The sequence below is a fragment of the Pleurodeles waltl genome, chromosome 1_1 (genome assembly GCF_031143425.1).
Source record: "Pleurodeles waltl isolate 20211129_DDA chromosome 1_1, aPleWal1.hap1.20221129, whole genome shotgun sequence".
Taxonomy (NCBI): domain Eukaryota; kingdom Metazoa; phylum Chordata; class Amphibia; order Caudata; family Salamandridae; genus Pleurodeles; species Pleurodeles waltl.
In genome coordinates this window covers 783,853,543-783,869,278 of record NC_090436.1, presented here as the reverse complement: position 1 = coordinate 783,869,278, position 15,736 = coordinate 783,853,543, and the positions used below count along the sequence as shown (strand labels likewise).

Below are 15,736 nucleotides of genomic sequence, written 5' to 3'. Positions count from 1 at the left end.
CCAGAACAGGGCCTCCTCTTAATAGGACAATAGCCCGCCACCATAGGCCAGCGCCTAAAGACCCGTCTTTTCTGACCCAACACCCCCATAAGCTTGGCCATCCCAACCTCAACATCCTAATGGCGCATTCCCTCTCGCTACCCCGGATAGGTAATCCAAAAGGCTGAATCATCTTGGGAAGAAGTTATTTTCTTTCTCCAGCCTGGTATTGCGTTCCGTAAACACCACATGCCTCTTGGGCCGTTACACCCATACTTTATGGGCAGCAGTCATGCAAGTGCTGCCACAGGTCCTGGAGGCCTAGGCCATTCTCTTCCAAGCTGTTGCAGATGGGAGAGAGACAGCTAAGTTCACAATCGGATGTGGGCTGGATACAACTGACTCTCTAGGCAGATTGGTTGCTTCGATGGTGGCCTTGAGGCACCACACCTAATTAAGATCCTCTGGCTTTTCAGTGGATGTCCAATCCACTCTGATGCACATGCCCTTTAATGGCATCAGTCTCTTCGGACACAAAGCAGACTCAACACTTGAGCGTTTTAAAGAGTCCCGGGCTGCAGCCTGGTTGCTTGGCCTCGCAGCTGCCACTCTGCCCGTCTGTCTGCTTTTTGCCCCTTTCGCGGCTACGGAAGGGGCACCAAGCCACGTCCGTTCCATGCTAGCCATGGTGCCGCGCATGCTGTTCATCCTTTGCATGTTCAGAGACGTGGGATCCAATTTCTGCGTGGATCAGGGAGCCAACGATCTAGCCAGTCCACCGTTCTCACTCAGCTGCAGCCTCTAAATGTTCCTAGTCTGACCCTTCTCCATCAGGGACTGGTCGGCGGCAGGATTCGCCATCACCTGCCCTGCTGGAACACCATCACGTCAGACAGGTGGGTTTTGCCGATAGTCTGAAGGGGCTACTCCCTTCCCTTCAATACTACCCCTCCGTGCATGCCACCATCACCTGGCACTTCTCAGCAAGAAAGTTACGGCTCTCTTGGCCAAGGGAACCATAGAGAGGGTCTCTGTGCCAGAAGTAGCTAAAAACGCTACTACCATACCAACAATGAGCGGCACAACACCATTAATCACATGCTTTTCCAATGAATGTTACGTTTAGTGCTCTTTATTCATCAAGTTCTTTTCATTTCGTCTCCAACTTGTATCCAAATTGTCCATATATTCCAAAGGTTTACATCATTATCCTAGTCATCCATTTCATTTACAACTTTATCCGAGTCCTTTATATTCATCCAATTTGTTCACAACCTTGTTCCAGTCACTTTGTCCCAGTCAACACGTGTTTCATCTAGGGTGTACCCTCTGACTTCATCAGGACTTTCTACATTAGACAAAACTCAATAAATGTTGTATCATAAAGCAATATTTCCCCTTACTTAAATCCCCACCAAACTGTGTAATTGGATTGTGAATAAAATACATTACTTCGTGGAAACCGTGAATTAAAATCATAGTTTGCATTGGCCCTGACAAAATCCCGTAAACACTATAATAGACCACTAAATATATAGTTACATATCTTTTCATCTTCACATTGAATTTACCAATTTAGGAAGCCCGGGAAAACATACCTTATCTCGTGTGCAAATACCATTCACAAAGTCTCCCATCCACATTTTAACCTCATTATTCTGAGGTACATTCTGAAGTGCTGGTTATATATTTGCTCGAATATCCATCTAAAAGATTGTATACATTCGATGTATAATTGTTATAATCATATTTCTCCACTAAGTTTTACATGTTGCTTTCTATAGCGCTTACCTAACTTATGTTGTCTTACCATTTATTGTTTGTAACAGAACGTTCCCTACAAGAAAAAAGAAAAAATATATATACTGGTACTATATCTCGGGTCACATTCTTTTCCTATGACCCATACCATGTTCGTCTCCTTTTTTCAATTACTGCCGCTCACCTATAAATCCATGTCCGGGCTGCTCGTATTTCGGTGTCTTTCTTCAAAGGGCAAGCGCGTATCACTTCCGCATTTAAGTACCCGCCCCCTAGAGCCATCGGGATAGAAAGAGGACACCCTCCGGTTGCCTATTGAACTAAATCTGCACTCGTCCAAGAGTATTTTGTTTTCTGTTGCGTTATGTCCCAGACTTCTCTTTTTTAGCACGTCCGTGCATAACTACTATTAACAATATCCTTCATGATGTGAACAACTTAATAACTGCTAAGGCTTAAAGGTTTATTACTTCTTTGCATTATCTTACTTCTTTTTTTTAAGAGAGGCGAATAAGTATTTCCCTTGATTGATTCACAATAAATTAATTAATGTTCTCTTATTCTATCACAGATCTTTTTGAAGAGATAATCTATCCTTTTAATATTTCAGATGGTGATTAATCTAATTAATGCTGTACCTGTCCTCCTGTTATCATACATTAATCCCATATTCATAATTTTGCCCTTGCTAAGAGTGGTATAGCTCAATTATCTTTCTCCCAAGAAGTATTCCATCTCATAATCTGAATTCAGGCCATGTTCCACTGCTCCTAGGCGCATGATCCACATTGATTCGTTCCTCCTTAATATTAATTCCCGATTACCGCCTCTTGGGTCCATTTTACATTGTTCAAAACCAAAAAATTTAAAGTCTTTGTGCTCTCCCTGGGCTCCACAATATTTCATATGTAAGGCTATTGGATAACGTTCATCTTCTTGCCTCATAGCTCTCCAATGCTCTGCTATCCGTACCTTAAGGGAACGGATAGTACTTCCCACATAGATCTTATTACATTTAAAAATTATCATGTATATGACATATTTAGTATTGCAATTAATATAAGTTTTTATGATGATTTTTTTATTATCAGAACCATAAAATTCCTTCTTTGCATCCCATGCCCATCTGCACATAGCACAATTACCACATTTATGAAAACCCAAACCATATGTATTTAACCAATTTGGTTTGGTGTTCTCCTTCAGGTAACTTGGACTCAAAATATTGTTCAATGTGATACCTCTTCTGTAAATTACATCAGGTTTCCTCTTAATGTGTTTCGTTATAACCTTATCTTGCAACAAAATCGACCAATGTTTCCTCATGATTTTAAGTAATATATCCGAATTTTCAGTGTAGTCCAATATTATTCTAACCTTTTTATCATCTCCCTTGTTCCTATTACTTGCTTTAACCTGTTGTAATAATGTGTGTGAACGTGGTAACTTCAACACTTTCAATTGAGATCTTTGTATCACATCCAATGAATAACCTCTATCTTTGAATCTTTCGCCCATATCTTCAATACAATTTTTAAAATCTTCATTTCTGCTACAATTACGTCTAGCCCTCACCATTTCTCCGAATTGTATTGCATTTATCTGTTCCCTGGGATGCGCACTCGTAGCATGTAACAAAGTATTACAGGCTGTTGATTTCCGAAATAGTCTACTCTCAGTCTTGTTATCCTTGATATATAATTCAACATCTAAGAAGTCAATAGACAAAGTACTGTATTTATAAGTAAATCTGATATTAACCTCATTCTGATTAAGATAAGTACAAAATTCTCGTAAATTTTCCTCATTACCTGTCCAAATCATTAGACAATCGTCTATGTACCTTCCCCAATATAAAATATATATTTACCATTCAGCCGATCCTTGACCCCACACCCATTTTTCTTCAAACCACCCCATGAATATATTTGCATATGAGGGAGAAAACCTTGACCCCATAGCAACTCCCTGTTTTTGCTTGTACCATTTCTTTCTTAAAGAGGAAATAGTTGTGATTGAGAATTAGATCAGTCATTTCTACAATCATCTTAATATGCTCCATAAAACTCGCTGATCTCCTATTCAACATGTACTTCATTGCTTCAATACCCCATTCGTGTTTGATGCTGGTATATAAAGATACCACATCTAAACTTACCATGATCATGTTAGGTTCCCACTGAACATCAGAAAGTAAACTTAAGATATGTTTCGTATCCCTTATATATGAGGGGAGATTTGTTACATATGGTTGTAGAAATATATCCACAAATTCTGACAATCCCTCGGTTGGGCCTCCTATACCCGATACTATTGGTCTCCCAGGCGGAAATTCACATTCCTTATGTATTTTAGGTAATGTGTACAAGCATGGAAATCTCGGCCGATTTACTTGCAAATAAAAGTATTCATCATCATCCAGCAAATTATTGTCATGCCAGTTCTTAAGCAATCTATTGATTTTACGTGCCAACATTGACATGGGATTACATGATAATATTTCATAACATTTATCATCATGAAGTTGCTCATAAACTGCCTTCTCATAATCCTCCCGATTCATAATAACAGTATTGCCACCTTTATCCGCACGTTTTATAATTAAATCATCGTCATTTTTCAGGAGATTTAGCGCTTGATGTTCCTCGGAAGTAAGATTACATCCCCACATGGGTTTTGTCTTGATCCATATTTGTCCAAGTCTCTCAATACTAATTTATAGAATATATCAATATTGTTCTCCATAGTTTGTCTAGGAATCCACGTTGATTTCTTCTTCAAACCACTTGTAACATGTAAATCAGGTATAACATTCAATTCTTGCAATACTGTAGATACAGTTGTTGGGGATTCTTCAAAATCTGTGATGGACATTAGAACCATAATGGTTCTAAAGTCCATCACAGATTTTGAAGAATCTACAGTATTGCAAGAATTTAATGTTATACCTGATTTACATGTTACAAGTGGTTTGAAGAAGAAATCAACGTGGATACCTAGACAAACTATGGATAACAATATTGATATATTCTATAAATTAGTATTGAGAGACTTGGACAAATATGGATCAAGACAAAAACCTATGTGGGGATGTAATCTTACTTCCGAGGAACATCAAGCGCTAAATCTCCTGAAAAATTATGATGATTTAATTATAAAACGTGCGCATCAAGGTGGCAATACTGGTATTATGAATCGGGAGGATTATGAGAAGGCAGTTTATGAGCAACTTCATGATGATAAATGTTATGAAATATTATCATGTAATCCCATGTCAATGTTGGCAAGTAAAATCAATAGATTGCTTAAGACCTGGCATGACAATAATTTGTTGGATGATGATGAATACTTTTATTTGCAAGTAAATCCATGCTTGTACACATTACCTAAAATACATAAGGAATGTGAATTTCCGCCTGGGAGACCAATAGTATCGGGTATAGGAGGCCCAACCGAGAGATTGTCAGAATTTGTGGATATATTTCTACAACCATATGTAACAAATCTCCCCTCATATATAAGGGATACGAAACATATCTTAAGTTTACTTTCTGATATTCAACGGGAACCTAACATGATCATGGTAACTTTAGATGTGGTATCTTTATATACCAGCATCAAACACGAATGGGATATTGAAGCAATGAAGTACATGTTGAATAGGAGATCAGTGAGTTTTATGGAGCATACTAAGATGATTGTAGAAATGACTGATCTAATTCTCAATCACAACTATTTTCTCTCTAAGAAAGAATGGTACAAGCAAAAACAGGGAGTTGCTATGGGGTCGAGGTTTTCTGCCTCATGGAAATATGTTCATGGGGTGGTTTGAAGAAAAATGGGTGTGGGGTCAAGGATCGGCTGAATGGCAAACATATATGTTATATTGGGGAAGTACATAGACGATTGTCTAATGATTTGGACAGGTAATAAGGAAAATTTACGAGAATTTTGTACTTATCTTAATCAGAATGAGGTTAATATCAGATTTACTTATAAATACAGTACTTTGTCTATTGACTTCTTAGATGTTGAATTATATATCAAGGATAACAAGATTGAGAGTAGACTATTTCGGAAATCAACAGCCTGTAATACTTTGTTACATGCTACGAGTGTGCATCCCAGGGAACAGATAAATGCGATACCATTCAGAGAAATGGTGAGGGCTAGACGTAATTGTAGCAGAAATGAAGATTTTAAAAATTGTATTGAAGATATGGGCGAAAAATTCAAAGATAGAGGTTATTCATTGGATGTGATACAAAGATCTCAATTGAAAGTGTTGAAGTTACCACGTTCACATACATTATTACAACAGGTTAAAGCAAGTAATAGGAACAAGGGAGATGATAAAAATGTTAGAATAATATTGGACTACACTGAAAATTCGGATATATTACTTAAAATCATGAGGAAACATTGGTCGATTTTATTGCAAGATAAGGTTATAACGAAACACATTAAGAGGAAACCTGATGTAATTTACAGAAGAGGTATCACATTGAACAATATTTTGAGTCCAAGTTACCTGAAGGAGAAAACCAAACCAAATTGGTTAGATACATATGGTTTGGGTTTTCATAAATGTGGTAATTGTGCTATGTGCAGATGGGCATGGGATGCAAAGAAGGAATTTTATGGTTCTGATAATAAAAAAATCATCATAAAAACTTAAATTAATTGCAATACTAAATATGTCATATACATGATAATTTGTAAATGTAATAAGATCTATGTGGGAAGTACTATCCGTCCCCTTAAGGTACGGATAGCAGAGCATTGGAGAGCTATGAGGCAAGAAGATGAACGTTATCCAATAGCCTTGCATATGAAATATTGTGGAGCCCAGGGAGAGCACAAAGACTTTAAATTTTTTGGTTTTGAACAATGTAAAATGGACCCAAGAGGCGGTAATCGGGAATTAATATTAAGGAGGAACGAATCAATGTGGATCATGCGCCTAGGAGCAGTGGAACATGGCCTGAATTCAGATTATGAGATGGAATACTTCTTGGGAGAAAGATAATTGAGCTATACCACTCTTAGCAAGGGCAAAATTACGAATATGGGATTAATGTATGATATCAGGAGGACAGGTACAGCATTAATTAGATTAATCACCATCTGAAATATTAAAGGGATAGATTATCTCTTCAAAAAGATCTGTGATACAATAAGAGAACATTAATTAATTTATTGTGAATCAATGAAGGGAAATACTTATTTGCCTCTCTTAAATAAAAGAAGTAAGATAATGCAAATAAGTAAAAAACCTTTAAGCCTTAGCAGTTATTACGTTGTTCACATCATGAAGGATATTGTTAATAGTAGTTATGCACGGACGTGCTAAAAAAGAGAAGTCCGGGACATAACGCAACGGAAAACAAAATACTCTTGGACGAGTGCAGATTTGGTTCAATAGGCAACCGGACGGTGTCCTCTTTCTATCCCGATGGCTCTAGGGGGCGGGTACTTAAATGCGGAAGTGATACGCGCTCGCCCTTTGAGGAAAGACGCCGAAATACGAGCAGCGCGGACATGGATTTATAGGTGAGCGGCTGTAATTGAACAAAGGAGACGAACATGGTATGGGTCATAGGAAAAGAATGTGACCCGAGATATAGTACCAGTATATATATTTTTTCTTTTTTCTTGTAGGGAACGTTCTGTTACAAACAATAAATGGTAAGACAACATAAGTTAGGTAAGCGCTATAGAAAGCAACATGTAAAATTTAGTGGAGAAATATGATTATAACAATTATACATCGAATGTATACAATTTTTTAGAGGGATATTCGACCAAATATATAACCAGCACTTCAGAATGTACCTCAGAATAATGAGGTTAAAATGTGGATGGGAGACTTTGTGAATGGTATTTGCACACGAGATAAGGTATGTTTTCCCGGGCTTCCTAAATTGGTAAATTCAATGTGAAGATGAAAAGATATGTAACTATATATTTAGTGGTCTATTATAGTGTTTGTGGGATTTTGTCAGGGTCAATGCAAACTATGATTTTAATTCACGGTTTCCACGAAGTAATGTATTTTATTCACAATCCAATTACACAGTTTGGTGGTGATTTAAGTAAGGGGAAATATTGCTTTATGATACAACATTTATTGAGTTTTGTCTATTGTAGAAAGTCCTGATGAAGTCAGAGGGTACACCCTAGACGAAACACGTGTTGAATGGGACAAAGTGACTGGAACAAGGTTGTGAACAAATTGGATGAATATAAAGGACTGGGATACAGTTGTAAATGAAATGGATGACTAGGATAATGATGTAAACATTTGGAATATATGGACAATTTGGATACAAGTTGGAGACGAAATGAAAAGAACTTGATGAATAAAGAGCACTAAACGTAACATTCATTGGAAAAGCATGTGATTAATGGTGTTGTGCCGCTCATTGTTGGTATGGTAGTAGCGTTTTTAGCTATTTTCTAGGTATAAGGGGTTTCCTAGAGAGCAGGCACCACATGAAGAGATATTGAGTTGGTATAGAGAAGAGCGCCAGTTACCCAACAAAATTACCCCTCAAGAAAGTTTAGGACCAACCTGTGCCAGAAGTAGGTTGTGGTTGTTTTTCTCGCTACTTCCTGGTGCCGAAAAAAGACAATGTTAGCTGTTTTGCTTGTTGGACTTTCCAGGGCGGCACTCGCTCTGTGACGCTTTCCATCTCAAGTGGAATTCAGGCCTCCTTTACCCCAGTACCACTTCTGCCCAGAGTTCTCAAAAAGATCAAGAATGACCGGGCCCAAGTCATTCTTGTTGCGCGGGACTGGGCATGAAGAGTATGGTATCCTGAGCTCTTGAGCATGGCCATCGATCCTCCTATCAGACTGCCCCTTAGGGAGGATCTTCTGTCACAGCAGCTTCTGAACCTGTCCAGTCTCCTCCTCCTTGCATGGTGATTGAGCGGCGATTGAGTTGACAGCTTTTGATCTTCCGCCCAAAGTCTGCAATGTTATCTAGGCAGCCAGGTGTCCCTCCACCAAAATGGCATACGTCTGTAGATGGAATACATTTGTAACATGGTGTACAGACAAGTCTGTTGGCCCCCCTTCCCCCACACACACACACACACACTTCTCTGCTCCTCTTTCTGAGGTTCTTTTGTTTGACGTTTCTCTGGCCCTGCAGTGCTCTTCTCTGGGCACCCTCAAGGGTTATTTGTCTGCCATTTTAGCTTTTCTCTGATTGCTTGATCAACCCTCTTTGTTTAAATCTCCAATTGTTGAAAGATTTCATAAGAGTCTTACCCATCTCTTTCCTCCTTCCTTGTTCATAATGCCCCAATAGGATTTGAACTTAGTTCTTACTTTTTCGATGTGTGCTTCCTTTGAGGCCCTTCACAACTGTCCACTTCCACTGCTTACTCTGAAAACCGTCTTCCTTGTAGCTATCACCTCTGCTTGCAGAGTGAGCGAGTTGCAGGCTCTTTCTTTGATCTTTCTTTCATCTCCATCCACCCTGACAAGGTGGTGCTTCATACCAGGGCTTCCTTTATTCCTAAGGTAGTAACGCTCTTTCATGTTGGCCAATCCACCACCTTGCCTACTTTTTTTTACGCAACCCCACATCCTTCTAAGGACTCCAATGCCTGGACCCAAAAAGAGCATTGGCATTCTTTCTTAATTGTACCAAAAAGTTACGAGTGAATGATCAACTCTTTGTGGGTTATGTGGGTGCAAAGAAAGGTCGGGCAATGCAGAAGAGAACCATCTCCCTAGATGGGTTGCTCTCTGCATTAAAATGTGCTACGCATTGGCTAATAAGCATCCCCTGGAGGGTTTACTGCTCAATCTACCAGAGCAACAGCTACAACTACTGCGTAAGCACACAGAGTTCCAGTCCTTGACATCTGCCACGCAGCAACGTCGGCATCCTTGCACACGTTTACCAAACACTACTGCATGGACAATCTGGTCCGAAGGGACAGGTACTTTGCCCGTTCTGTCCTGCAGGAATTCCGAGAATGATCTTGGTTCTCAGGCCCTCCGGGATGGTAATGCTTGGGTACCTATTCTAAGGTAAGGACTCTGTCTACGAAGCTGACCTGGTGTGGTGGATACTTAAGGTGCAGGTATCCCCTTTTAGTGTAGTGTAGGCAGTATCCACGCAGTACGACTGGAGAAGGGTCTCACACCACAGGAGAAGCACGCATAGGGTTGTGCGTCGCAGGAAGGGGTGCTGGGGGCTGGGGCTACACAGAGCCTGAAGTTCCCTTGGAGGAGATGCCAACAAGTCTTGGTAGCTGCAAGAGACGCGGTGCACGGGGGTACTGTCCTGCGTGGGAAGGCAAGGGCTTACCTTCACCAAAGTTGGACAGCTGGCAGAGAGGACCAAGAGGACTACTCTGGACCACCACGCATGATGCAGGATCCATGCGGCTCAGGATGAGAGGAGATCGACTAAGCTAGTCATTGCAGTTGGTGCCTGCGGATGCAGGGGAGTGACTTCTCCACTCTGAGAGATTCCTTCTTCCTTCTTGTGCAGACTGAAGACTTGACGCCCTCACAGGATGCACAGCTGGGGAAATGTTACAGAATCTAGAAGGAGGCGAGGAAACAACGTTGCAAGCAGAGTCTTCGTCGTGGATGCAGATTGTCGGTTCCTTGAGGGTCCAGTCGGGTTCCAGTGGCTAGAAGTCGAAGTTGAGGTTGCAGAGGAGTCCTGCTGGAATCTTGCAAGCCAAATCTGAGGACCCACACAAGAGAGACCCTAAATAGCCCTGAAAGGGTGATTGGTCACCTAGTTAGGTGACCACCTATCAGGAGGGGGCTCTGACGTCACCTGTCTGACCTGGCCACTCAGATGCTCCCAGAGGTCCCTGCCAACCTTGGATTCAAGATGGCAGAACCCAGGGACCCTCTGAGTGGTGATGGACAGGGGAGCGGTCACTCCCCTTTCCATTGTCCAGTTTCGCACCAGAGAGGTCCCTGAACTGGTGTAGACTGGTTTATGCAGGAAGGGCACCAAATGTGCCCTTCAAAGCATACCAATGGCTTGAGGAGGCTACCCCTTCCAAGCCGTGTAACACCTATTTCCATAGAGTGTTACCCCCCCCCTCCACACACACAAAAATCATTTGTTCTGCTTTCCTGGGCTTGAGCTGTTCACGCAGCAGGAGGACAGAAACCTGTCTCAGGGGTGGCAACAGCTTGAGCTGCCCAGAAACCCCCAGAAGGCTGGTGGTAGCAATACCGGGGGTCTTCTAAGGAGCCCCCAAAGTGCATGGAATAATACTTCCAATACCGACAACAGTATTGGGTTATGATTCCGACATGTTTGATACCAAACACGCTGAGGTTCGGAGTTACCATCATGTAGCTGGACATAGGTAGTGACCTATGTCCAGTACAAGCATAAAATGGCGTCCCCACACTCACGAAGTACAGGAAAATAGAACTTGAGTTTGTGTGGGCACCTCTGCTAGTTCAGGGGTGCCCTCATACACAGGTACTTACACCCTGCCCTCTGGGCTAGAAGGGCATACCTGGTGCAGTGACCTGTAGTGAAAGGGCTGCATGCATCCTTTCACGCAGGCTGCAATGGCAGGCCTGCAGATGCACTTTGCCTGGGCTCCCCATGGGTCGCATAATACATGCTGCAGCCCATGAGGATCCCCTGGTATCCCAGTGTCCTGGGTACCATATACTAGGGACTTACATGGGGGCACTAGTATGCCAAATGTGGGGTGTAAGTGGTTAAAGTAACCAAGTTTGAAGGGAGAGAGCATAATCACTGGGGTCCTGGTTAGCAGGATCCCAGTGAACACAGTCAAATACACTGACAACAGGCAGAAAATGGGGATAACCATGCCAAGAAAGAGGGTACTTTCCTACAATCTGCAACTAAAAGTCTCTATCAGATGAATAGGTTACTTACCTTTGGTAACAAATTATCTGGTAGAGACATATTCTAGTTGCAGATTCCTTACTAACCCACCCATCTTCCCCCCTCTGCGAACTGACTTCTAGGGACAGGTACTTCCCTTTCAGGGCCCTAGTTCTGGCGCACCAGGGTCAGTATTCTTCATGGCTCTTCACTTCTGGTGTGGAAAGAAACTGATGTCAGCACGTAAGGGTTTTGCCTATATACAACCTGTGATGTCATATCCGGCGCCACCTAACAATGCGTAGGGGTACTCCTCGAAGAAAAATCTCTGGATCCAGACTAACACCTGGAGGAAATTCTAAGATAAGGAATCTACAACTAGAATATATCTTTACCAGATAACTTGTTACCGAAGGTAAGTAACTTGTTCTTCCTGTTCATATGTCATGCTTCAGCAGCTGGGGCTGGACTATGCCATTTTGGGTGGGGCCAAGACTCATTTGCCTGTGGATGATCCTTGCCTGTAGTGGTACATGCGAGTTACAAATGATTAAATACACCCAGAGTAATTGCCTGGTGTTCACAGTAATTTGTTTTTGTTTGCTACACATTATAGATGAAGCCACGCAAGCCCAGCAAGGCTGTAACATTGCTGGGTTCTTGTGTTCCTGTCTGACTTTTTCTTAGTCTAAGTGCATTTGACCAGTGCGCTGGATGTTTTCAGTTGCTTCACTCTGTTTCTGTAAACAGGGCTGTAAATCATGTTCTTATCTTGTTACATGTGCTGTGCATTCAAAGACCGAGGTCAATTGTTAGAGGCTGTTTTCTGAGGGCGGCTGTTTCCACCCCCTGCTGCCACCACGCAAAGACAATTGTGACCACAACTATTTACATTGATTTCATTGCACGCTGCTGATGTGCAAAGAGCATTGCTACTTTTACCATTTTTAATGTATATTGCCCCAATTTAAGATGGCGGCCACACGTCATGCGAGATGACGTAATTACTGTCATGACAAAGCCTTATCTTTTCTTTCGCCATTGCTTGTTTCTATTCGCTTGCTTCTTGGAACTGCGGCTGCTCCCTAGAGCCTCATTGCAGCTGCCCCAGGCACCTTGTTCCTTTGGTGGATTTGAGGGCGGTGAGCGCTTTTGCTTAGCGCATGAAAGAAAAATAATCACAGCGTCTTCTTCCTCTTCACTCACCCTCTCTGGAGCGGCCATCCTGTTAGAGAAGAAAGAAAGCAACTGTAATTACGTCCTACAGCCGGGTCTGCTTGAGGTGCGCGCTGATGGGTGTAAACGGAAGGGGCAGATTGGCCTGTTAGTGGAATGGTTTGAATGCAAGGCTCCAGGCAGATCACGCTTTAATAGATTCTGCCCTCTGTTTTGAGCAAAATCGGAATTGGCTGAGCTCATCTAAAAATACAAAAGGGGGAAACATTCAGCTGTGGTGGAGGGGGGTGTGTTTATCAGGCAGTAACAGCGATGTAACTATTCCTAGCTCTCGGAAAGAGGAAGAGGGGGCGTTGAAGGCAGGGGTGGCATGCTGTCTGTGGGAGAACAATGCAGGAGTAAAGGCAACACTAACTGAGACGTGGCTACATAAGCCCTGTCTCACAACGGCCACTGATCTTGGTCCATACCCATCAGCTCACCCGCATTTGGCGGCTGGCACCCTATTTTCAATAGTATACATCCACTTAAAATGTAATGCTCATCCATAGACTTAACAAACCTGCATAAACTTCCAAAGCATGTTTTTCTCTATTTGCTTTAGTGTTTTCATAAGGACATTAAGTGGGGCTGGGTCCTTCCGATTCTCAGGCTTGGTAGTTATTAAAAAGGAACATTGAAATGGGACTAATGCCCATGTCCTTAACAAAAACACGGATCGATTTTTGAACAATTAAACAAACAATGTCATTCATGTGAGCGATTTAATTACTGTTTATATATCCAGTTAATTAATCCTGCTTTACATAAGAGTCTTGCAGTTTCCAGGATGTTGTGTTACTGGATATTTTTTTTTGTGTAGCATACTCTTGAAGAGGGAACATACTTTGAACTGAGTTGCTTCTGGGTGTTTATGACAGGCCAGGAATACAAGATCCTGATCTGAGGCTAAAGACAGAGTGAGTTTCGTAAAGTGCCTGTAAGTGGGTCAAAAAGGTATTCAGAATATATGGCCATTCAATCTTTTCCACTAGGTTTTTGCATTGAAAGTTAAGAGGTGGGGCATCGCTCCTACTAGAGACAGGACCAGGGGTTAGGGGCTGTTCTGCACATTACAGTCAAGATACTACAATATAATAAATAATGGCACTATTTTCATTTTCTGCTCCAGATAGAGGAAGAAGATAAAAGGAAATGATTTATTTATATGCACGACCACTGGAATTATGTGGCAGAGAGGGCCAAATTATGCAGCAGGGTTGACAAATCTGTGTGGCAAGAAAAGTCTAGTTATGTATTTACAGTAGCTTTAACTCATTCAGGTGCAAGACCTATTGCATTGTAAATGCTTGTTTTAATTATCGTTTGACTGTCATCTTTGTGAATGTGGGATCTGCCACTTGCATTCTAGACACATTCACTATACCCTGTTTTGCATAAGAGTAAGACCTTACTAAGCTACAAGAGCTGCCCATAATTCCAAAACTAAACAATGGCACTCCTAGGTATCATTTAGAAATAGACATTCAAAATCAAAGTGCTAAATAGCCAATTGCAATTAATGCTGTCCACTCTGAGCCACGCATGACTACCATATTATTTTCTGTAAGCATTTATCAACTTTGTTAGTGCTTAATTACAAAAACATAAAACATTGCAGTTACTGAATCTAATAAATGATAGTATGCAAAGTGTCCCCAGTGAAATAGGACCAGAAAGAAAACACAATCTTTAACTCCAGTGCAGGTGTGTTTTTCGTAACACACAACTAGAAAAGCTCATCACTGATAATCTGTCTGCCTTTTATTGGCCCCATATTATTAGTTTGTTTGTAAAAGTCCACGACATTTAAACCCAGAATAACATGACCAGCTCATCAGGACTAAATGATAGGGGGGGAACATCTGCGGAATTGAAAAATAGGTTGAATCCGGATCAGTAAGAACGTCGGGAAGGTGGTTAGGCACAAAGTGAATTGTAATTATGTCCACCAAAATGTGCATGTCAAAGGATCTTGCCAGAAAAAAGATAATCTTGTTATCAGCCTGGTGGAAAAACCAAGAGTTTGTACTTACTTGGGGAGGGAAAGGGTAATGACCTAAAGACAAATAAAGAAATGTATATTTTGACATAAATAGACATAACACCAACCGTTGAGACAAACAGCAGATAAAAAGAAAGGCCTTGAATTTAAAAAGGTGCTTCTTTAAAAGAGAACAATATGTAGCGGTTCTGGCCAGGAAGAACGCACAAGAGTAAGATCACTTTTTTTTTTTTATTTCTCCCACTTTTTATGATAGTATTATAATTTATATGGAACTGACACCCTTTTTATTTGTATATTCTTTGCTATTTTGTATTGCTGTCGTTTTAGCTCTTTGACTGTCTTAGCAAGTTGGGTAGTTAAATGTCGGAAATTAATGTGAATTTACTGTCTTTTCACCCCTTTGCTTCTTGAAGGGCTGGTGGCCTAGGTCTAAATTTTGTTGGTGCCAATGTTGTTGTGGTGTTTGATCCAACCTGGAATCCAGCCAATGACCTTCAAGCCATTGACAGGTATGAATATAATTGAACAAAATGACAAGAGCTCTTCCTTTGCCCCAGATCAGAACCTGTGTCTGTGATCTTGTAGGTTCTCTACAAATCCAGGACCAGCTCTCTCAACCTTGGCACTATCAGGGCAGCTGTATTGGAATGGCAGTGATTTTTTTGTTTTTGATTTTTTTTTTATTGTGTTCGGTTACCAACATAAATGTAAAGTTGTATGATCTTAATTTTCAAGGAATGAAACTGATAAAAAGAATCTTTAAAACAAAACGTAGGCACTGTGGTGGTATGCAGGCTTACTCACTGTTTGGATGCAAAATCCATCTTAAATATGTCCATACACTAGGTCAAATACTTGGCCAGTTTAAGTCTTCCAAAGATGAATGCTAGAAAGGGTAGTGCTCTGAAAAGTAAATT

At 41.1% G+C, this 15,736-nt stretch overlaps 1 protein-coding gene across 4 annotated transcripts in view; it reads left to right on the top strand.

Moving 5' to 3' along the window:
- ERCC6L2 (ERCC excision repair 6 like 2) overlaps positions 1-15,736 on the top strand; it is a 1,058,011-nt gene that overhangs the window by 547,809 nt on the left and 494,466 nt on the right. For all 4 annotated transcript variants that reach the window (XM_069227916.1, XM_069227908.1, XM_069227899.1 and 1 more), the window contains one exon: positions 15,233-15,328. In XM_069227916.1, the coding sequence (XP_069084017.1) occupies positions 15,233-15,328 (96 nt within the window). The remainder of the gene's footprint in view (positions 1-15,232; positions 15,329-15,736) is intronic.